This window comes from Haliotis cracherodii, unplaced genomic scaffold, assembly GCF_022045235.1.
Source record: "Haliotis cracherodii isolate W230 unplaced genomic scaffold, xgHalCrac1.p SCAF_15, whole genome shotgun sequence".
NCBI lineage: Eukaryota > Metazoa > Mollusca > Gastropoda > Lepetellida > Haliotidae > Haliotis > Haliotis cracherodii.
This window is the reverse complement of record NW_027266270.1, coordinates 18,551,526-18,576,493: the sequence shown is the minus strand read 5'-3', so window position 1 is coordinate 18,576,493 and position 24,968 is coordinate 18,551,526. Positions and strand designations below refer to the sequence as shown.

General features: G+C 41.2%; 2 protein-coding genes across 3 annotated transcripts in view; both read right to left on the bottom strand.

Annotated features, from left to right (window-relative positions):
* Positions 1-5,661: 5,661 nt before the first annotated feature.
* LOC139462128 (uncharacterized) lies at positions 5,662-15,193 on the bottom strand. The gene is made up of 9 exons (XM_071243632.1): positions 15,172-15,193; positions 9,038-9,579; positions 8,679-8,885; positions 8,297-8,419; positions 7,597-7,755; positions 7,132-7,254; positions 6,547-6,582; positions 6,241-6,369; positions 5,662-6,039 (listed from the first exon to the last, which is right to left on the bottom strand). Exons 1-9 carry the CDS (start codon positions 15,191-15,193, stop codon positions 5,662-5,664), a joined length of 1,719 nt encoding a protein of 572 aa, XP_071099733.1.
* A 4,230-nt stretch (positions 15,194-19,423) lies between these two features.
* LOC139461895 (farnesyl pyrophosphate synthase-like) overlaps positions 19,424-24,968 on the bottom strand; it is a 14,365-nt gene continuing 8,820 nt past the window's right edge. For both annotated transcript variants that reach the window (XM_071243383.1, XM_071243384.1), the window contains 3 exons: positions 24,260-24,337; positions 22,751-22,885; positions 19,424-20,864 (listed from right to left, as the gene is read on the bottom strand). In XM_071243383.1, coding sequence (XP_071099484.1) covers positions 20,664-20,864; positions 22,751-22,885; positions 24,260-24,337 — 414 coding nt within the window. In that variant the 3' untranslated portion in view covers positions 19,424-20,663. The remainder of the gene's footprint in view (positions 20,865-22,750; positions 22,886-24,259; positions 24,338-24,968) is intronic.

Genomic DNA, 24,968 nt, shown 5'->3' with positions numbered 1-24,968 from the left:
AAATATCGCGTATTAGTGTAATTTGCATGCTTTATTCATTGTACCACTCTAAACCATGTGAATGTTGTAACATCAGTCAATCGGATGGGAAAACAGACCAATCCTCGCTCTATAAAGGACTATGTCAATCATTTTGTAAGTTGAAATGACACCTGATACTTTATCAATACTTTATAACAGTTTATTCATAAACTTAATGCTTCGTACTATAGGCCTGTGGCCTCTTCAGTGCTGAATAAAGATTGAAAATACATCAGTCAATCAAAGATGAAGGTAACTTTATACATCAGAGTTCTTTAGAATTAGTTCATGTTTTGTTCTCAGACTAACATTTCAACCATCGATTGTGTTCACATGTAGACTCAAACTGGTATATTAAAAAAATGTATACAGACAACAACAACTGTATTAGAAACAACAAACTCTGTAGAGACTCTTGTCTCCCATCCTTTGTTTGGTATGGTTATGTCTTATAATTATTTTAGGATGGAAGGTACAGTTACCAAATAAAATATTCTGAAATATCAATTCATTATGACCATATTTCATAATCTATTTTTTAAAGTAACCCTCCCCACATTAAAGATAACTATTTAAAGAATATAGTACTTAAAACATTGCAACAAACCGAATAATCAGGGGGGAGACTTTATACTGAGGGGAGCGCGAAATATATCCGCCCGGGGGAGATTTTATTTCAGAACAGATTCGCCGGGGGAGAATCTGTACCGGTATAAAATCTCCGGGGGGAGAACAAGACGAATTGTCACTATGGAAGATAGCGGGAAAAACGTTATGAAAAACAGAATATTGCCACGGTATTTTCTCCGTCAGAAAACAGCGAGGCATTCTGTCAGTCTGGGCCAACATATTGCATCGATGAAATAATGCAGACTCATTTTATTTATCAGCCTTTGTGTTATTCCCCCACACACACACACACACTCAATTCGAAGCATTCAAATCTCAACAAGTGCCACCATGGACTTCAATTTAATAAAATTAGTGATACGCCCACATTTGTATATACGTCCTTGAGTACACAGACATCTTTGACAGGCCTTTACCAATGATCTATATAGTAAGTATACATCCGTGCCTTTACAAATATTTACTTTAAAAATGTTACTTATCTTTATTGGCATAATATTCAGTTCTGAAACAGATGACTGCTAAAAAGTCATGCACGTGTAATCAAATACTACTACACATGCACAAGTTTGCAAAGATATTAAATAAAATAATAAGAGTCATTGTACAATGCAGATATCTGTTGGTGTGAAGAGAAAAAAGAATAACATTAATAATTTGTTTATGTTGGAATTTGAAACATCAGTTTAGAACAAGGAAACATAAAAAGCAAGGCCTAATGAAGTTAAGAATGAGCTTTATCTGTGTTACAATCATATGATTATTGTCAATGCACACTGGATGTAGACGCTGCAGTCTTATAACAATCAACATTACAGAGATTGAAAATAAGTATGAATATATTGTTTTATTTTATAAAAATTGTAATTGGTACAAATACTCTTGTATATGTATTTTAACTAATATATAGTGTCCTTTGTGTCTTAATAAAATTTAAAAAAGGCCCAAATAATATATATCTTTCATTAATCATACTGAAATAAAATCATGGTAGTATCTGGCAACAAACAGCCACCATTAATACATAAAATCCTTTTATACAACATACATCAATTAACCCTTAAATATCAAAAAAGATTTCAGTGATTTCCATTTCTTTTATTTTGAACATTGTATTTTGATATCGAGTTGATGACATAATTCTACAGTGCCTGTTTCTCTTACAATTTCTTGAAAACATTTCTCATTGCCCTCAGTTATATATCTGACAAATACTTATATGTGCTGCTGTCAATATTCACAACACTTGACGTTTCATAAGATCTTCACATTTCGCGTACGGCTGTACAAACTGAAATGCATGCATATGCTGTAGCCTGCTCGGTGATACTACGACAAAGATATAGGAACGTATACAAAATGTACTTAATTTTTAAAAGTGTGATATTTATACATCAATTTCAGGACCGATTGCAAAACGTCAACAAAGCGACCTGGAATGAACGATCAGCTGATCTTACCGCATCGCTTATAACTCCATAATACCAGCCTAGTTCGACAAGGGTGGATACTGAACTTTTATAGTCGGTTAACACTCTTGCCTCGGGAAGATGATCGATGACATGCATCGACCAAGTCAGCGAGCCTGACCACCCGATCCTCTTACGGCAAGCATGGGATGCTGAAGACAATGAACATACAGAACTATACCCACACATGACATGCTTTTGGCTCTTTAATGTTACATATCTCAGAGAAACAGACTCGCGTTGTTTTATTGTTTCTATTACAGGGTGCTTTGCAGATTATCAGAACCATGGCAATTATTGAACACAGCACAGGGCAACGCCATGGAGGAAATGAAACAAAGGTCTTTATGTACGGTGGGACTCAGTTAGTCAAAGGACATGTTTTGGGAAACATTTGCAACCTGTAAATAATAAAACAAACGTGATTGTCACGGTAATCTTGTGTTTACTAGCGAACGTTTTAGTGCAATGTCTTGTGTATACTCTGGGTATGACCAAATAAATGTTTCGTGGTGTACGATGTGGCGGAGATATCTTTGCTATTGGGGGCGGTCGGGTAGCACAGTGGTGAAAGCGTCCGCTCGTCACGCCGAAGACCCGGGTTCGATATCCCCACATGGGTACAATGTGTGAAACCCATTTCTGGTGTCCCCCGCCGTGATATTGCTGGAATATTGCCAAAAGCGGCGTAAAACCATACTCACTCACTTTGCTATGGTCATAGCGGTGTTACAAACCGTCGTTCATCTGTGAAGTACACACTCTTCGTGAAAGACTTGAAACTTCGGTGATGACAAATAGCTGACCGTCATGGCAAGAAAGAAGGATGGACACAATTGGTAACATTTCAAGCGAACTATGGATCGCCTGCTTCTCTCAATAGTGCGACTATGCTTGTCGTAAAAGGCGACTAACGGGATAGGGTGGTCAGGCTCGCTAACTTGGTTGATGCATGTCATCGATCCCAATTGCGCGGATCGATCCTCATGATGTCAATCACTGGATTGTCTGGTCCAGACTCGATTATTTACAGACAGCCATCGTATAGCTGGAATATAGCTGAGTATGACATTAAACAAACAAACAAACAAACAATAGTTTGTAATCTTTATGTAGAACCTGGACTCACATATCTATGATACTTTAATGATCATAACAAGTGACGATAATACATAATACATGTTAAGAACTGTCGTCTGTGTGATTTTATACCAGCGAATACACATTGGTGTGAAGCTATGGTTTGCATTCTTACCCCTTGAAAGATCATCGAGTTTCCAATTTGTATCCAACAGCAAGAAGATTTGTCCTTTAAGTACCGTTGACGCAGTTGTCTGAGACGCTAGTGTTCTGAATCTCGGCTAAGAACACTTTACAGGCATTCTAAAAGCTTTCTATCATCAGAACGCGTTGAAACGTTCTGAATATGTTTGTAGAACTTCAGAATATATTCTGTCTAGTTTTCAGGAGTAGACCACTTGGGATTAGAGTGTTCAGCAAGGTCAAATCGATTCCACTTTGTCCCCGCAGCCACCTTTAAAGCCCACATGTGTCGTAATGTGATATACGTAACAACGACCGCTCGACATGCATTGTGCGCACCCAATTGATTTTCCGAATTCTGGATCTTGTGTGCAGCTGTCAGTAAATATGAAGTATTTTTATAATAGAACACGTTCATTATTTCAATATCGTATTCAATTTCACACCCTACAGTACATATATACAACATTGAAGGCAAGCATAACAGCAAACATCAACTTTTGATTGTCAAACAAGTTTGTGTATTAATATATTAAATTCGTGATATTTAGCTATTTTGTCCTGAATAAATGTGTGGCCCGGCCAATATGAAATGTCAATGCGAAACAAAACACGGATGTGATGTACCACGGACATACACCAGATGAGAACATGAAATTATTCTGTAAAAGGCTGGGACATTGTCAATATTCAATGTGTACAAGTCAAAATAGGAAAGTGGATCGGCATCATCGTGGTCACTGATGCGTCAAATTTTGAAATGTCCTTCACATACCCATACCATACAACGTTTTGAAAGTCCCACTGAGACCTTGGATGCTGTGAAGGGATCGAACAACTATTGGAAAAGAGTCAAATGAGGCTCTTTGAAATCGTGGAAGAGTAGCTTGGTCGATTAATGCATACTTTATTCATCTTCCCGAGGCAAGAGAGTTAACTGACTATACAAGTCCAGTTTCCACCCTTGCCGAACTAGGCTGGTATTATGGAGTCATATTTTGGCTGGACTAACGAGTCTATGCATAGTCCAATCAAAATCGCACACCGAAATCGAAATCCGGTTCGAAAACTGTCGTGCAGATTTCGGTCGATTGCAGGATTTGCAAAGCATGTGCACCGCCAACTCGTTGTCAGCAGATATTTTCCAAATCTTTCATGTTAATCAAGGAGCTCGCGTGATTTGATGCATTTCGCGATGTAAGAGCGGTTTTATCACAATATAGATCTTGATTATTGATCAGAGCGTCCTGACTGGGCGCCACCATTTTGGGTGAAGCAAACGCGAACCCATCCTTGTCTTTCATAGGAGTCTTGACTTTCACACACTGTCTCACAAGACATATTGAGAGAGTCCCTCGAGTATGGAAAACTAACAAAACTCCGATTTTCTGTTTTACGAATTTATTAAATAACAAAGTACATAGTAAAATGTACAAAGAAGCACCTTGTGTATATTGTAAGAAAAACAATGGATATCCTAAAGCTTATGGTAAAATATATTCAATGAAATGGCGAAATAAAAGCTTGTAGATAGGAAAAACACACTTTACCGTTGATTAACAGGTGCATATAAAACATTTCATAACAATTATATTTTTATCAATTTTATACATTTAAAAACGTAAATGTATGTTCAACATATTTTGATTGTTTGTGCATATATATTTTAATATTTTAAATAAAATAGAGCAACGTAAAACAAATATTTACATTACGCGATTTAATGGAAAAAAACCACATACAATTCTTTCACTAGCGGGTGGCGTAAAATCTGAATTTTATCACCAATTAATGAACACATTGTCATTATATTTAATTGAGGCCAATACATTATTCTAAGTGGAGAATGGAGGGCTACCGAAGTCAGCAGTATTGCAGCTACTTCAGGGCGACCTGTAGTGTGGTCAAGTCTGGAGCAGACAAACCACTGATCGATGGTGTGAGGTAGTAGAGATGACACACCTGAGAAACAGTCTTCGAGGTGGTTTCCCAATTCAAGCACCTTGCATGGCATCAGTGCTACCCGACCACCACTGTGTCGCCTCTTACAACAAGCGTGCAGTACTGGGACCTATCTTGAGATGACTGACCACACGTTCTCCCAAATGACTGTATCAGAACAGTTATTTAGGTAGATACTTATCCTTAGATGAGCTTAACATTTTCAATTATCAGACTACACGTAATGCCCCAATAAGTAACATACATCCTATTTCTAACAGTGGGACTGAATTGTCAGAAGCATTGTTGTTCTATTGCTCTATTGTCTCTGCAAGGTCTAGTTTGGACGAGACCTCTTCACGCCATCACCAGAGCAAGCATCATCATCCGATGCCTTCCTCTTGACTGATCTCCTGGAGGAAGTGGAGGCGGTTTTGGCAGATGTTGGGTTCGAGGAAGAGGCAGACGTGGTCGTCGACGTAGTGGTAGCCGTGGCCGTGGAAGCGGCAAAGATGGCAGCAGATAAAGAGATTGAAGAGGAGGGTGGATTGTCCTGATTCCTCCGCTGCTGACGGCGTTTTCTCAGCCACCATTGCTTGGGTCGGGCAACGAATTTGACCTCAGTTGAGTCCTCAAGAGTTGCTATCTTCCTCTTCTTAGAATCGCCCGTGTGTACATCTAGCATATTCCTTCTTCTCTTTCTGGATTCAGTGATCTGTCAAAACAGCAGATAACGAAATCTCAATAATCTATTGTTTGTTGCTGAACATCACACTCATCAATATAACGCGAGTAAAGTATCAACTACATACTAAAGAACACGTTTTCTGAATTTACATGATGTTTGGCTATTGTCAAGATCTTTCAACGCCAGAACGAAGACCACATCAGGGCGTAGTCTCCTTGGTCTACCTACCAGCTGGATGTCCCCCAGACTGAGTCTGGACATGGGTGGCACCAGGCGGCGGTTGGCGTTGCCGGTGTAGGGGACGAGAGGAGGGGGTGGTGGGCGAAGACGAGGTTTGTTGTCTCTGGCTTGATCTGGCTGTAATGCAAGATGTTTAACTGAAGGACGTGCACAATTCTTCTTCAACTACAAGCATGTGGTTTGGTTAACAACAATAATCATAAAATAAAATTAAAGTTCAAAGTTCCTTGGACCAAACAGCAACGTTGTTTAGTTTCAAATACTTCAATAACATTTTTTCTTTCGTTTGTTTACCTGATTCTCATCATACCAAGGCGCAGATGCTCGGGCCTGAAATGAAACGAACCTTTATTTAGGAGTCAACTTTTCAATAACCACATGTGCATAAGTATCTGTAAAGATTCGGGTTAGAATTATAGGTCCTCAGCAATCCATGCTTGTCGTAAAAGGCAACTATGCTTGTAGTAAGAGGCGACTAACGGGATAGGGTGGTCACGCTCGCTGACTTGGTTGATGCAGTCATCATATCCCATTTGCGTAGATCGATGCTCATGACGTCAATCACTGAATTGTCAGGTCCAGACTCGAGTATTTACAGATCGCCTTCATATAGCTGGAATAATGCTTAGTGTGGCGTTACACAGCAAACAAACAAACAAACAAACAAACAAACATAGGCTTGAATGATACGGTCAGGGAACAACTTAGTCACCGTGGGAAAAAAATAAATTAACCACTCTACGTTTCATGGGGATATTGTGAGTGTCAGGTATTGGGTGAATATGACTGATTACTTGGTCATTCAAATTGGTTTCAGTATTTCCATGGAACTGACACATGTTACAGCTGAAGAGTTGAAATATACACGTGTCCACTGACCTGGGGTTGTGAGAATCTTAGTTTTAAAGTTTTCTCATCGATGTCAGATGTCCAAGACACTTGGCTGAATTTGACCTTCTTGGTAGGTACATTTGCAGGAGAAGTCTTTGTGATTTCGCCAGTCTGAAACGAACAATGTCTTATTTATGTTCAGACAATGGTTACTATTCTTAGTTTTGTGAAGTGAAATTCCGGTTCAGAGATCGTCTTCAGCAACCGATGCTTGTCGTAAAATTCGACTAATGGGATTGGGTGGTCAGGCTCACTGACTTGGTTTATGCTTGCCCTGTTATCCCAAAGTGCGTAAATCTCATGGTGTCAATCACTGGAATTGTCTGGTGCATATTCGATTGTTTTTACAGCTGGACTATTGCAGAGCGCGGCTTTAAAAAACAAACAACTAAAATCTTATTTTTGTGTACACGCCAAGCGTTGTATTCATTCTTCAGTTCATGTGAAGTTTACCTGATCAGCACGTGCAGTGGCTTGTTTGGTTTTTTCTTTCTCCTTATTGGAGTCCAGGTTTTTGGAGGCTGAGCAGGATGTGCTTGAGGAGCAGCGGGATACATCGGTGTCACTATCCGACTCAGTCTCTGGCAGATCCACAGTGGACGCGTCTACAGCCTGAAACAGCAACACATTGTCAGGTCATAAAGGAAGGGATATGGTTTGAACTAATCAGAACTGAAGACACGGAGCCAATATCGGAAACAGAATGATGTCCCAGTGTGACTGAAATATGGTTAGAATCAATGTCATCTCAGACTCCAGATGTAGATACAGAGACTGTGGACCAGAACGACAGCCAGGATGTCAGAGAGGAAAACATTAAGGTCAGAAACATCCATATTCCAGGACCGTGGTCTTTACCATATATGGACATACACTCACAGACAACCAGAGATAGAAGGTTGGCGACGAGAAGGAAACACGTTAAACGTGACTACCACACTGAGAGCGTACCAGTGATCTAAAACAGATTCAGCACGGGACACCAGATTTTTGGGGATCTATTCACAAGACTCTCACTAACTCAAACATACTCTGCAATCTAGTTGGTGGTCGCCTTGCTTGTATTTATGGCCTAAAACAGGTAACCTAGCTGATCTGCATAGATGATCCTGTCTAACGGCTAAATATCAGTACACATTAACAAAATGTTCACCTTCTTTGTGTTGGTTGGAGTAACTGTCTTAACAGTGGGATGTTGGTCCTCGGATGCTGACTCCTCTGAAGATGACGGAAGAGGTTTCAGTTCAGCATCACCCCGGCGAACGCTCTTTATGAACTGTAATTTAAGGCACACACCTACATCACCCAGAACAAACCATCCTAACGTTCAATGACATATAGATCAAATGTACCTTAATGTTTGAGTTGTGAATGACTTAATCCAGAGTGAAGACTACTGTTGGTGTTCTCCGCCGTGATCAGGCTGTAAGAATGTCAGAAGAGGGGTAAACCCAACTCACTCATTCTTAATCCAAAGACAGCATGTGCATTTAGCATACATGCATACCTGTCATGTCGTCACGTCATCTGCTCACCTCACTCATCATGCGCAGGTGTTTCAGCTCCAGGGGAGACTGGGCGTGTTTAGCCGACTCCAGCAGCTCTGGCGCCACAATATCTGCCAGGTTCAGTGACTCCGCCTTACTGCCAGGGGAGATAACTTTCACCGGTCCGGACTTGTTGGCTTCAGAGGTTGATGCGCAAGGAACTGTGGCAGTCTCCTTCTTAGGTGTCGGCACATTCTGGAATGTCAGTTAGGATTAGTAATATGTATTAAATGCAGTGTCATTAGAATCTATTGTGGACGCTAGTGTATTATCTAATTACGTTGCGAGTAGGGACTAAGTAAAGGTGATTCAAAGTGTGGATAAGAACTCTTGAGAAGAACGACTACCTGATTATTTATGGACGACTTGATGCCAAGGTTAAGTTTAGGAGGCTTGTAGCGAGGCTGGCGAATCCCGATGTAGGCCGAGAGAGAGACCCTGTTTGTTTCGGGCTTGATGCTGGGAGTCACGTGATCTCCATTCTCGTGACTTCTGTCAACGGGATTTGGCCTGATCGCCACAGCGTTGTTGAGGGTGGCATCTTGTCCAGAGACTTGGTTTCCATCCTCGCGATTCAGGGGAGAAACGCCACGTCTGCCTTGTGCTGTACGCTCGGACCGATTCAGGGGAGACAATCCTCTCAAGTTGATCCTCTGAACATCGGCTTCCTGGGCTGATGGTCGCGTCCAAGTTCTATTCATGGCGTAACGTCCAGCCCCATTTGGAAAAAGCCTGTCCCGTGACAGATTCCCCATATAGGTGCCCTCTTCCTGACAGTATAGGGCTGAGATACCTCGTCTGGGGTCCTGATGTCTGTTCCCGGGACACACGTGTCTTGGGTCCTGGTATCTGTTGAGTGGAGACACGCCTCGTCTGGGAGGATCGTAACCTGCATTGTAAATCATTTGTTATTTTTTATGTTTATGGAAAGTTTATGATCGAAAACATGCATGATGGGTATCATGGCTCGGTCTAGAGTGTCCAATTTCAAAATAAGAAGCAGACTAGCTATATTTTATCACTTACGGTATGAATATAGATAAACACAATTAATGGCTTTGTTTCAACTGAGTCAACTAGGTCTGTCAAACTGCATCAACGTGTGAAAGCTTATTCTTTTGCCTAATGACACATTTAAACACATTGTGACACAGCATACATTTTGTTCTTTATAGCTTTTGATATTTTCCTTCATAGCATGGTCGTCCATCTACGAAAACAGGATACTGTGGATGATTGGAGCCATGGATTCCTAGCCTCTCGTGTATGAGAGCAGCTTAGTATGGATAACTGAGGTTAAATGGGCATTTCGAGCCTCTCGTGTATGAGACTAGCTTTGTATGGATAACTGACATTAGCTTTGCATGGATAACTGGCACATTCCTAGCCTTAATCCATACATCTTCATATCTTCGCGTACACATGGGCGTATTCATAGTGAGCTAAATGTACCACTGAATGCCTTTCATACGACTGTGAGCTGGACGATTTGTCTTCGCGAATGTAATTTAAGGATTAAAGATGTATTTGTTGACGTTCATCAGCTGATGAAGACAGTGTCTCGCGTCAGCAAATTCTGCATTGGGCGAAGCGCGTCATTGTAAATAATAATAACAACAATAATAATCCATTTATAATGCGCCAGATACGGTGAAGCTGAGAAACGCCACGTCTTGTTGGTGGTGTACCGTCGGACCGATTCAGGGGAGACAACCCTCTCAAGTTGATCCTATGAACATCTGCCTCCTGGGGTGAGGATCGTGTCGACTTTCTGTTCACGGGACACACGCGTCTCTGGTTCTGGGTTCTATTCAAGGGGGACCCACCGCGTATAGAAGGGTCGTTACCTAAATTGTAAATGGATAGCAGTTGTAAGTAATGAATTGTGCAATTTAGTCACTGGTTACAAGTGTAAGTTGCCTGTACTTTGCCCGGGGCCCCGCGACTGTGAACTCGACGACGATGTTGACTAAGATGGTATTCGTATATGTCAATAATGACAAGAACCTTCGTATTATATATATGTTAAGGATGACATGGATTACAACGCTAGGGTTTTTTCAGACGAGGAGGGCGTTGAATCCAAATCAGCCGCAGAAGGGGAGATAACCTACTTTACAATCATGGACTACGAACGCGATGAACTGTTAAACAATAAGGCAAAGCCCTGAAGTAACGCTTACACACCTTTGGTCGAAATCGATTTGTCCAACCTCGAGAAACAATCTGATGAAACAATGGACATAACCTATACCCTTGTTGTTTAATGCAAATATCTTTATGCCTATAATCAAGGGACACATGGGGCGCTGGTTGCCCAGTCAGCCAAAGCGCCGCAATTGGCTGTGCAGAGTCGCGTCCCTTGGGCACGCCAAAAAAGACGAGGCTTCTCATGCCAACGCCAAGACAATCCTGCTACAGATGGGGCACTTCTCCCAAGTTCAAGTATGTCACAATAACTGAGACTTTCATGAAGCCTCATACCATGTATGTGTTTCAGCTGAAGTGAAACCCAATTCAGTTGATATTCATTTAACATATTGTAGACGAGACGGGCATGGGTGGCCCAGTCGCTGCGATTCGCTGTGCAGAGTTGCGTCCCTTGGGCACGCCAGAAGATTGTGCGTTCGAAGCCCGGTTCGCCCCGATTATGTTTCTAGGTTTGTCAGCACCATACCCGTGCTCGTGGGTTCCACCGAAGTGGTAAACGTCCGAGACCTGCATCACTTCGGGCTTTCCTCCCACATTAAGCTGACACGTCGCGATATAACTGTAATACTGTTAAAAGCGTCGTTAAACCAATCTCACTCACTCAAGTGACACCCCATCCCCTCCCCGCAGATTTAGAATTGTAATTGGTCCCCTTCATAACCCTGATTCCGCCAATGTGTGCAGCAAGTGTGCCCGACGTTTGAAGACGCGAAGATCTAATACTAAACATTAGCTTAATCAATCTTTAGATTTATAAATGTGGCGATTTATAGATGCAGAAATGGTTTTTCAAGCCTCGAATCCCCTCGTGGAGCACGTGCCTCAATGTTCTTCCTTGTCCCTAGTCGTGTACCTAGTTCTTTAACTATTGGCAATCTAATTATGTACGTTGACATACGTTTTGTTTGCAAAAGTTCAATCATCGGAAAAGAAAATGTCCCAGATATTGTTTTGAAATAATAATTGTTCATCAGATGGTTGAAAAAAAGGAAGTTGTCTTGTACAAAAAATAATTAGACACAGTTAAAAGGTAAAGGAATAATTGGTTTTGCAGCTGTAGTTGAACAAAAATAATATCTCTTCCTATGATTACACTTTGTTATCTAGAAAGAAATTTGGGTTACATCCACAACGTAATTACCATTACTGTAAATGTGGCACCAGCGAATAAATGCTTAACAATTATTTATAACAAAACTTATAACACCTGGTAGGGGCGGGTATCAGTGAATTCCGGGCCCTTTTTGTTCTCAACATCGGCAATCGTAGTCGGCGGCCTGGCCTGTCATACAGACACTGATACAAATATATCCAATACAGCCCATGCTACTAGATTACTATAGTATTAGAATCTGAAAATGAGGAGCCACCTGGCTCCTTTTTATTATATTTTTATTGAGATAATTAAGATAATTTAACAACTTTTTTTTCTGTAAGTTATGTTTATTTCAGAGACTAGATGTTAGCTTATCGTCGGCCATAAGACAGAAGTGGATTCTCCGATCGTAAAACATGCTAGTTATTTAATATGTTTAGATCAGGGCCCGTTCCAGTCGGAGTGCTACGATTGTCACAATCCGTCTTTGATAAAGTGTGGGAGCTACGATCGTATGGGCGCTACAATCGCTTTGAGGAACAGGGCCCGTCGAAAGAGGAGTTTCTGAAATTAGCCCCGGGATGTCATAGGGACATATACACCCCTCCTCTTCAGACCTCACTTTGACGTTAAGTAAAATTACCAATACATCACGCACGCACGCACGCACGCACGCACGCACGCACGCACGCACCCACGCACGCACCCACGCACACACACACACACATGTATGTTTGTTGTTTAACGCCGCACTCAGCAATATTCCAGCTTTATAACGGCGATCTGTAAATAACAGAGTCTGCACCAGACAATCCAGTGATTGACATCATGAGCATCCCAAGCAATTTGGATACGATGACATGCATCAACCAAGTCAGCGAGCCTGACCACCCGATCACGTTAGTCTCCTCTTACGACAAGCACAGTCGCCTTTTACGGCAAGCATGGGTTGCTGAAGACCTATTCTACCCAGGATTAGGTTCATAGTAAATCCATTTTTCACATATTACTAAATCTAGCATATTAGAAAAATGGCATATTAGTAATCACGGGTATCTGTTCTTTTTTTTATCAAAGCACCAATGATCATGATGAACGGGGTCGGACTGAAAGGTCCTTGTACAGTAAAGTACGGTTATAACGAACTCAAAGGGACTACTAATTTTAGTTCGTTATAACCGTAGTTCGTTATAAGCATATATACAGCTTAATACAGCTAATTATCGGGACCAGAAAAGTAGTTCGTTATATCCGTCAGTTCTTTATAAGCGTGTTCGTTATAACCGTAGTTTACTGTATGTCGTTCTAAGTATGTTTTTTCTAAGTAATATAACTAAAATCGTAGAGACATAGAGCCTAGAGCCCGCTTGTCCTGTGAGTCTTTATTTCGTTGAATTCGGAGACACATTAAGAAACAGAAGTGAAGGAAATACAGAGAAACAAAGGAGACAGAACATCAATCTCATTAAAATCAGATCTAAGTTCTCGCTGCCGCTAAACAAAGATCTGAGGACATCCCATTACGGGTCACGTCAGAACGACCTTTCGCGAACTTTGACCAACCACTGAAATGACAAACATCAGCCAATTAGAAAGCAGCTTTCTCGAGCTTTACGGTATTCGTTTCAACCTGGCGACTTCCATTTCGGAATACGCGTGAAAAATATCTTGGCACAGTTATCGATTAATATTTTGAAAACTGAACAAACGAACATTCCAGAATGTCTTATATATGGTTGAGATTGTAGGAGAGTACGTGTGCAACGTCTCCTCCGTTCAAATGTTTGTCCCACGGAAGCGGGAGATAGACGATAATTTTGACGGAATCAGTCGCACGGGGCGTAACTGTCGTTCGGAATACCCAGTGTTAACGTTTTCGAGGTTGCACGATGAGAAAACACATTCCAACTGTCACTTTCATGATCTGGTAAGCGACGCTTTGATTGGTTGGATGAAAGGTCGTTCTGACGTGACCCCTTATGGGATGTCCTCAGATCTTAGTTTAGCGATAGTGAGAACTAAGATCTGATTACAATGACATTGACAGAACATAGAATCGAGGGTGGTAAATAAAAGTGTTCCGATGTGTAATTATTACACATTATAGCTAAAATGACTAGTGACGCCATGCTATTGTCCCATTGCCTTTATAGAATCACTGATGCGTTTATAGATTTTTTAAAACGCTTTTTAAGCATTTTAAGCCAATATGTTTCGTTGAAAAATCGAAACTGATTATTCTCTTGCACTGACGTTATATATTTCTATAATAATGGTTGTTTTACGACATGAGTACTGGTTGATCACATGTTTGTTTCACATGGATAGTGTCTTGGGGAGTGACCTGAGACTTGACTGGGTGTTTTGGGGCTATTATAGGGGAGTGACCTGAGACTTGACTGGGTGTTTTGGGGCTATTATAGGGGTGTGACCTGAGCCTTGTCTGAGTGTTTTTGGGCTATTATAGGGGATTGACCTGAGCCTTGTCCGAGTGTTTTAGGGCTAGTATAGGGGATTGACCTGAGCCTTGTCTGGGTGTTTTGGGGCTAATATAGGGGAGTGACCTGAGCCTTGTCTGAGTGTTTTGGGGCTAGTATAGGGGAGTGACCTGAGCCTTGTCTGGGTGTTTTGGGGCTAGTATAGGGGTGTGACCTGAGCCTTGTCTGAGTGTTTTGGGGCTAGTATAGGGGTGTGACCTGAGCCTTGTCTGAGTGTTTTGGGGCTAGTATAGGGGTGTGACCTGAGCCTTGTCTGAGTGTTTTGGGGCTAGTATAGGGGTGTGACCTGAGCCTTGACTGGCTGTTTGGGGGCTAGTATATGGGTGTGACCTGAGCCTTCACTGGGTGTTTTGGGGTAAGTATAGAGGATTGACCTGAGACTAGGCTCAAATCACTCTTGAGTGAATATTTTTAAGGGATTGATTTCACTGGCGTAGAGATTACAAATATCAGGAAATATCTTAATTAAACATATATAGCAAAAGTGAAAATAATGTTTGTCTTGGATTACAGATATGTTAATCAAATTCCTTTCATAAAGCCCGGCGTAAGTAAGGTAATTGTACATTGCTAAAAAGGTGAAGACAAATTCAAGAAATCAAGAAGAAGAAAGCATGAAATAAGCAAATAGATCTGAACTTAACATAAAAGAAGTAAAAGAAGAAACAGAATATACCTGAATAGCTTCTCTGATGCATATCAAAGCCGATAAATGAACACAGGGATAGCAGAAAAAGCAAGAAATAGTGCAGAGTCTGTGAATACGTCCAATCGCTTCAGAGACAATCAGCAAAGATGGCACCCGTTGCTAAGTGACTGTATCAACAATATAAACATGTTTCCACAGAAATAATGTGCATACTGGCAAGGAAAGTATATGTCTCTATTTCTTTTAAACTTCTCAGTAAATATTTGTCAAAACAAATATGAACGTTTCTAAAGTTTCTGAGTATTCTCATTGAAACGTTATTTTGATGACGTCATTATCTTTATGACGTAACAATGTACTGTTTGACGTCACTTCATTGTTCTCGTCTCGACGCTTTCAGACCAGCCTCTATCCCAATGGAAAAGACATCATACATCGTGTATACTTCAAATAAAAAAGAATAGAAGTAAAAAAACATTGTCTGTCAATAAAACACAGAGTTTATTTAATGCAATTTGTCATCCAGTGAAGAAGACTTAATCTCTTAGCGATTAGCGAGAAAGTGTAACTCCATATTTCAAGAGCTGGAGTGTAAATAATATTTTACATGCAACTGCCTCACAAATAAACGCCGAATGCCTGTTGTATTAATGGGCTCAAAGGTTTAGAGTCAATCTTCCATGATTATGCGTCATATTTACCGAGGTCCTAGACAACCTCCCTGGTCTAGTGGATAGAGCGTCCACCGGGGAGCGGAAGGTCGGTGGTTCGATCCCCGGGCGCTTAGTAACAAAAGAAGTTAAAATATGGTACTTGTTGTTACTCTGCTTGGCGCTCGGCATTAATGAGATATGAACGACCGGTCGAAGTCGTTATACTGTGTCTGAGTGGCATATCCTGTTAAACTGGGGCATGGTATCTCAGTGTGCTAGCACTATAAATCCTCATAAGTCCGAACTAGTATAAGAAGCCACACACACACAGGTGCGTCCTGAATAAGTGCAATAATCTTGAACACGACGTTACCTAGCTGTAAATATCCGATATTTAGATTTAAAAACATACACGAAATACCTAGTAGCGATGTTTACGTTGAACCTATTTTGTGGATATCTCAAAACAGAAAATTTTCCGCAGAAGTGTCACGACTGTCTGTAATTGTCCTTTAGAGATATTCTCGCAGAATTAAAAACTGAAGTGAATGTGTGTGCGTGAGTATACCTTGAGTTTTATTCAACTTTAATGTGAGATTTCATCATCCTCCTTAACTAATATGGACCCGTGAAGATCCGGGTTAGAAAAGGTCTTCAGCAACCCATGCTAGCCGTAAAAGGCAACTATGGTTGCCCAAGAGGCGACTAACGAGTTATAAAAGATCCAAGCGACCTATTGTTTGTAAGAGGTGACAAAAGGGATGGGTGGTAACTTGGTTAATCACATGTCACTGAACTTTTGTTCGTTGTTCATAATATTGATCACTGGATTGTCTGGTCCTGACGCGATTATATTTATGGCCACTGTCATGTGGCTGGAATATTGCTGAGTGCCGTGTTAAACAACAAACAAAACACGTAAGTAAAACGACATTCACCCTCAGTGGCATACGATTTTTATAATACTCCCAATCATGTAGAATTTCCTATATCACATGGCTTTGATCTGGTTTGACCCGTGAAGATCAGGGGGAGAATAGGTCTCCAGCAACCCATGCTTGCCGCATATGGCGACTATGCTTGGTGTAAGAGGCGACTAACGGATCCGGGTGGTCAGGCTTGCTAACTTGGTTGATGCATGTCTTCGTATCCCAATTGCGTAGATCGATGCTCATGATATCAATCACAGGATTGCCTGGTCCAGACTTGATTATTTACAGACCACCGTCATTTAGCTGTAATATTGCTGAACACAACAAACAAACTAACTGTCCTGACAAACCAGCCTATGTTCATAATCAGTATCATCTGGGTGTATGCTGTCACATCCAGGGACTACCTATTAGGTATTATCTATCCCAAGTGTCAGTCAGACTAATGGCTTATGTAACACCACTAGAGTGAGTGAGTGAGTTCGTTTTAACGCAGCTTCTAACAGTATTCCAGTTATATCGCGGAGTGTCAGCTTAATGTGGGAGGAAAGCCCGAAATGATGCAGGTCTCAGACGTTTACCACTTCGGTGAAACCCACGAGCAGGCGTATGGTGCTGACAAACCTAGAAACATAATCGGGATGAACCGGGATTCGAACCCACAATCATAGGTTTCTGGCGTGCCCAAGGGACGCAACTCTGCACAGCGAATCGCGGCGCCTTAGACGACTGGGCTACCGGTGCCCCGACACCACTAGACTAACGGGAAACCGAGCAGTGCTTCAGATTTCCACCCTCTTTGAACATGTGGCTGTAGTGGCTGTGACAATCACTGTATGTTTTCTTCGTAGAAGATACCCTGCTAGTTTGTTTCACCATAGTGGTAACTTGCATGGCTTGGGACTTTCCTCCCACTTTAAGCTGACAATCTGTGAAACAACTGGAATACTGTTCAAAGTGGTGTTACACCCAACTCACTCACTCTCTCAGTTTTGACTATGGTGAGGTGAGGTGAGGTGAGGTGAGGTGAAATGGGGTTATATGTCGCCTCCAAGATTATTGCACTTATATCGCGATGTACATGTACATGTTTGTGTTTGTGTGGCTGCTTGTACTAGTCCGGACCATGCCGCAGTTTAACATGAATACCCCACTCAGACACAGTATACTGACTCCGAGCCGACCAGTCCTTGTTTAAGCCCCTTAATGACAAGCGCCAGACAGGGTAACAACAAATACCATCTTTTAACGTCTTTTGGTATGACGCGGTCGGGTTTCGAACTCTGGACCTTCTACCACTAGACCACGGAGGCGGTCGGCATGGAAGTAAGCTACACACTACCATAGTAATAAGACCCAGTGCAAAGGGATGCAACTCTTCAAAATGCCGAGCGCCACACAGGGTAACAACAAGTACCATCTTTAAACGTCTTTTGGTATGACGCGGTCGGGGATCGAACCCAGGACCTAACGCTCTCCGGGCGGAGGCTCTACCACTAGACTATGATGACAATCATAGAACAATGCTGTCTCAGCAAGTTAACAAGGGCTGCAATCCCCAGCAAAGGTCAAGGCAAAATACAAATGAGTATTTTTGACTCTTGTATCCCCTCAATGTGGTAGGAAACGCTGACGTGATGCAGGTTTAAGACGTTTACAACCTTGGTCAAACCCATGAGGACGGGTATGGTGGTGATGAAGCTACTAACATGTGACACGAAATGATGTTGGTTCGCTGATATGGTTGATATCAACAGACTAATAATGACTGTGTAAAATGAACATGTTCCATTTATTCAATATGAACATACACTGATGACATCACTATTGAAGAGTAACAGTCATACAGTAACAGCTTCCCACATGTCAACAGAAATCCATCAGATACATATAGCACACATGTACAGTATTACATTGTTTACCAGGCAAGACTTTTTTTCTAAAACCTGGTTTACAAATCTGCCAACTCCAGAAAATTGAAATGTGAAAAAAGGGGGGAAAAATAGATAAAGCAATTTTTGTTTATTCCACTTACTAAATAAGTAAAACGTTCAAACATAATAAGTTTACTGTCGCTATCAATATAAATAAATTAGTTTAAAAACTATAATTAAAATACTATCAATTTATCTAAAAAAGTCCTTCTCCAAATTTATTTGTATGAGTTTTATAAATTTTTCAACCTATTTAACATGTTTATTATATTGAGGAAATCAAGAGAGATATTTGAATTTTTGTTTTATTTGTATTTTTCTGACCTACCAACCTGAATTTTAGGGTCAGAAATTTATAAACCTAAAAAACTATAAAAAAAAAAGTCTTTCCTCACACAAATTTGTACAAATAACATTCATCCGGTTCAAACATTCTTGCATAATGTCCTCTGCACTTGAATATCACATCGATGAAGGTGGTTGAAAGGACTACCATTCAACCATCAAGAACGAGCATTTCAGAAACACTCATTGACTGTTTGACAACATACATGTTTCTGACAGACAATAGATCAGTGTGACAGCAAACTCACTACTCCAATGGAAAGTACCCACAATTTCACTGACTTTATTTCACAGATGCTCCTTCAAATGCCTTTATCTGAATCTGTAAGACAATGTTAGAGGTACCAAGTAAACGTAAGAAACTTACTCCTTACGAAGGGGGGGGGGGGGGGGGGGGGGGGGGGTGGGTAGCCTAGTGGTTAAAGCGTTCAATCGTCACGCCAAAGACCCAGGTTCAATTCCTGACATTGGTACAATGTGTGAAGCCCATTTCTTGTGTCCCCTGCCGTGATATTGCTGGAATATTGCTAAAAGCAGCGTAAAATCATCTACTCACTACTCCTTACTTTAACATATACCGTATTCGACGTAATAAGCGCCCAGGGCGCTCTCAAAATTAGAAAAAGGGGGCTCTTATTAGAATATTACTTTGGTGAAAAAAAACAGAGTTGAAAGATAAATTTCGTGTTTTATGCTGACAGCCTGAAATGTTTGCCCGTAATTAAGGGTGCATATAACACACGAGTGCGTATTGTACGCGAATAAAAAAGTCTTGTGAACATTGATCAATCAGAAGGGGTGCTAATTGGGATTGTTCACTTGCCAATATATTAGCAAATACCGCTGTGGGTGCTTATTACGTCGAGTACGGTTTGTAGTAACGTTTCTACTTTTGCTTATGTCTTTGGAAAAGCCATTACAGTTAATTTTGAAAAGGTTTACGACTGACCATATTTCCCAGATGAATTAACTATTTGGTTTGTTTGATCAGATAGGTTCGAGATTGCAAATGAATGGAAAATCAACCAACTTCTCCCTTACATTCTTACTACATAATAGTTGAAATGAAACAGAAATTCAAATTGACAAACAAAGAAAACAATTTAGCTGGGGTAAGAGTATTCGGCACCAGGCAGTCATCACTTGTTTGTAAACATAATGGTCGGTCGGTTGCGAGTTCAACTCCAAGCATGGTTGTAGCCACCCAACCACAGTGGGGAGCTTTGACTGGGTGCATATAGTATAGAGAGCTCCGTGAACGGGATATCGCTGTGAGAAGCTTGTCATGTCTCGTGTCAAGGGAAACAACTCTAGCTTCTTAAGTGTTACTTATAAATTGGAATATATTACTGCCTCAAAGTTGTGGTTACTACTGGCTTAATAACATCTCATGCCTTTTGAACAATTCTGAAAATTCAACTTTAATCAGAACTCAGTCTTATAGCTATTTTTTAGAGAAGTCCATGGTTGACATACTTGAACAAGCTTTCCAGCAAGAATCAACAGCCTGAAACTGGGCGCCAAGACTTTGTTCCTTTTCCACAGAGATAGGTCGTACACGATGCTTGCTCCGTCATAAGGGACTTCATCAAATGCTCACACTGTACATCAATAAATAGAATATAAGAAAAAAAAAACCTTTCTAAAACACAATTTTACTTCTGCCGCTTGTATATCTTCTTTGCAAAGTCCCTGAAAACATCCTCCGGCAGATTTCCAGCACATTTCCCTATAAGCACACCGAGTTCAGCGTAACTGCTCTCCTCATAGTCCGTATACACTTTCTGGAGATTCAGTTCTCTAAACAGCGCCTTCACGTTCTTCACCTTCTCAGGATCATGATGACCGTAGTTGTCCTGGAAACACAAACTCAGCATCAGTCATCATGTGGTTATTTAGGCAACACTTTCTTAATTTTATGTTTCACGGATTTATTCCAGCTTTACTACTCAAGGTCGGTTGAAATAAAAATAAAAATAAATGGCTATGTCAATGACTTTATTTATATGAAAGTCATTCTGCCGTGGAGTCAAAGCTGCCTCTGAATTGTTGATCACTTATAGTGATGAAGACATGGAATATATCTATAACATGTAATATTGTATAAAAGGGTCTATATTACTAGCGGGGAACATAATAACAATAAATACTTTTATGTTTCATTTATTTTTTTACCAGCTGCTTTTCAGTAATTGTGGTGGGCCAGTGAAACGAAAAAAACAAAATGTGTGGCCTTATATCTGTTCTGGTAAAGCTATCGATAAGACAGACCGAGATGGTCAGGCCACTTCTGAAATGAATCTATGGTGGCGAAAGGGTTAGGTACTACTAATAATATAATGGAGATATAATACCCTGCATAACTGAGGATGGTTACACCTTCGCAGATTTATGATTTTACACCACATTGGGCTATTTTCAGTTCATGTCAGCATATAAATAATTGAGTGAGTGAGTGAGTTTGGTTTTACGCTGCTTTTAGCAATATTCCAGCAATATCACGGCGGGGGACACCAGAAATGGGATTCACACATTGTACCGATGTCGGGAATCGAACCCGGGTCTTCAGCGTCACGAGCGAACGCTTTAACCAAAATGCTACCCGACCGCCCCATAAATAATTGAACACAGGTCAGGCAACCTATTAGCATGATCAATGCCTTGATTAGGGTTTTACACGGAAGCACAAATCTGCGTCCAGTACGCACAAATATAGAGGATGAAGAAAAAAATATATCCTGTGTCCCTTGGGACACACAATTATTTTCATAGTACCTACAGCGCATCAAGAGCAGTTATCAGTGTTTACAGTCCACACGATCATTGATTAATTCCAGTCTCTCAGTAATTATCAGAACGTACAGTACACTTTCATTACGTTACAGGGCCCTCATATTGCCCTCAAGGAGCCTTTAAACTAATTATTGGGGGTCCCCTGAACCCCCACTTTTGTAAGTTGAGGTACAACCCTGCTTGATAATCGGGCGAAACAGATTCCACTGGCCACAAAAGGCACATCAGTGAAAAGCCAAAGTCAAAGTCGAAACGAGCAAGTTACACCAGGTAGGTACAGGGTTTCTAATTGGAAAACGTCCTGATGCTATTTGTCTCGGGCGAAGTCGGTGTAGATACCAAGGTGTTAATACACCTCAAGAAGCCTCAGCCGTAACGGTTGAGAAAGTTTCATGAAAGTCATCCAAACGCAAATTTGTCTGCTTACAAACACTGTATGTCTACATGTGACCTTTGGTAGGCAAATTGGGAAAACAGATTGTGATAATGTTCAAAATTTGTAGTATTTAGATGTTCCAATTTTCAGAAATTCTGAAAGTTTTTATGGGAATATTTACTCTCATTTGCAGCAGACTTGGGGCTGAATATCAGCCTCTAAACATGACCAGAAAAATCCTTGGGATTATCTCCCTTTAAAGCTGGATGAAACCACACAGATTTTGAACCTTGGTCACATTTCCATGTAATTAACATAATATATGAACAATATGAATACGTGAAATTTTCAAAAGATAATTTTTTTTCATATTATTTTGGAATAATCTGAAAAATATCAGAAATTCCTATCAATTCTTCTCAGCTCCTGGGATTATTCCGCAGAGTAGAACTAAAAGAAATATCTCACGATTAGTTCATTTTTCAAACACAACCGACGCAGCTGAAAGCTGGGAAGACTCAAGGCCTATAAGGCCTTTATAATGATTCATCAATTCATGTTGCTGCTGCCTACCTCTAACATCTGCTTTTGTTTGTCGCTGGCCCTGTTGAGAGCTTGAACCACCAACCAGCTGCACTTATTATCTTCTATATCAGTACCGATCTTCCCTATCACTTCCGGGTCGCCATAACAGTCCAGGAAATCATCCTGCAAGGAAGCATGGTACATTGTAAGCGGATCATCCTGCAAGGAAGCATGGTACATTGTAAGCGGATCATCCTGCGAGGAAGCATGGTACATTGTAACCGGATCATCCTGCAAGGAAGCATGGTACATTGTAAGCGGATCATCCTGCAAGGAAGCATGGTACATTGTAAGTGGATCATCCTGCGAGGAAGCATGGTACATTGTAAGCGGATCATCCTGCAAGGAAGCATGGTACATTGTAAGCGGATCATCCTGCAAGGAAGCATGGTACATTGTAAGCGGATCATCCTGCAAGGAAGCATGGTACATTGTAAGCGGATCATCCTGCAAGGAAGCATGGTACATTGTAAGCGGATCATCCTGCGAGGAAGCATGGCACATTGTAAGCGGATCATCCTGCGAGGAAGCATGGTACATTGTAAGCGGATCATCCTGCAAGGAAGCATGGTACATTGTAAGTGGATCATCACAAAGAAACGTCTAAATTGGCCCCCTTGGGGATTCTGGGTAAGAATAGGTCCCCAGTAACCATGGTAACCTATGCTGACTGTAAGAGGGGACCAAATGGATCAGGGTCTGTGTCTTGGTTGATTGCTTGTCATTGATGGAATTGGTTAAATCTGACAGCAAGGACAAAAAATTCCTGTTTATTACATATTATCCAAGGTAATTAAAATCATATGTGCACTAGTGCAAATATCCGGTATCACTTCTCGCACACCAGTGTAGTGTTTAGGTCATCTGGACGGCATTGTTGACAGTGTTTGAATCTCATTGTGACGTAAGGTTGGAATTGCATCACTCTGAAGATTGTTGATGTTTTTTGACAAATTGTGATTTTCTTGGATAAGAAATTATTATTTGTTAACTCAAAATCCTGGTAACAATAAAAAAGTAACACATTATCGAAAGTTCAAGACAAGCAGAGCACCACTATTAAGACCAGAATGCTGACATGGTTTCCACGTTGACCAAGAGAAAGTGAGTGAGTGAGTGAGTGAGTAGGATTTAACGCCGCTTTTAACATTATTCCAGTTATATTACCGCGTGTCAGCTTAATGTGGGAGGAAAGCCTAAGCTATGCAGGTCTCAGAAACCCTAGAGCACGGGTATGGTACTGACAAACCTAGAAACATAATCAGGGTGAACTGGGATTTGAAACCACAATCATAGGTTTCTGGCGTGCCCAAGGGTTGCAACTCTGCACAGCGAATCACGGCGCCTTAGACGACTGGGCCACCCGTGCCCCCCCTGGACAAAGAGAGTATATCGTCTACAATATGTTAAATGAATATCAACTGAATGGGGTTTCACTTCAGCTGAAACACATACATGGTATAACGCTTCATGAAAGTCTCAGTTGTTGAGACATACCTGAACTTGGAAGAAGTGCCCCATCTGTAGCAGGATTGTCTTGGCGTTGGCATGAGAAGCCTCGTCAGAAATCCCAGCCTGCAATGATAACATCATTCATTTCAGATGCCTTTTGACAGCCTCCGTGGTCTACTGGTAGAGCATCCACCCACAGAGTGGAAGGTCTGAGGTCTGATCCCTCAAACCAAAAGGTACTTGTTTTTTCCCTGGCTGGCGCTTGGTATTAAGGGGCTAAAACAAGGCCTGGTCAGCTTGAAGTCAGAATACTGTGTCTGAGTGGGTGATTCATGTTAAACTGTTGCATGGTATCTCAGTGGGTTTGAACTATATAAATTGGCATTATTCGGTTGTACAGGCAGCCACACATGCATGCACGTCGCTATTTAAGTGCGACGTTAAACTCCAGGTTATCTCACCTCAGATGCCACATCAAGGCGGCAGTGTGAGTAAGTGAATATAATCTCAAACTGCTTTGAACAGTATTTCATGTGTGCGAGTGAGTGAGTGAGTGACTTTTTATGCTGCGTTTAGCAACGTTTCAACAAAATATGACAGTGGGGGAAACCAGAAATGGGCTTCACACATTGAACCCAGGCCTTCAGCGTGACGAGCAATTGCTTTAACCACACGGCTACCTGACCACACTGGTGCCTAAGATGTCTGGAACAGGATGTATGGGTTTAACTTTGAACAGTATTTCAGTTATATC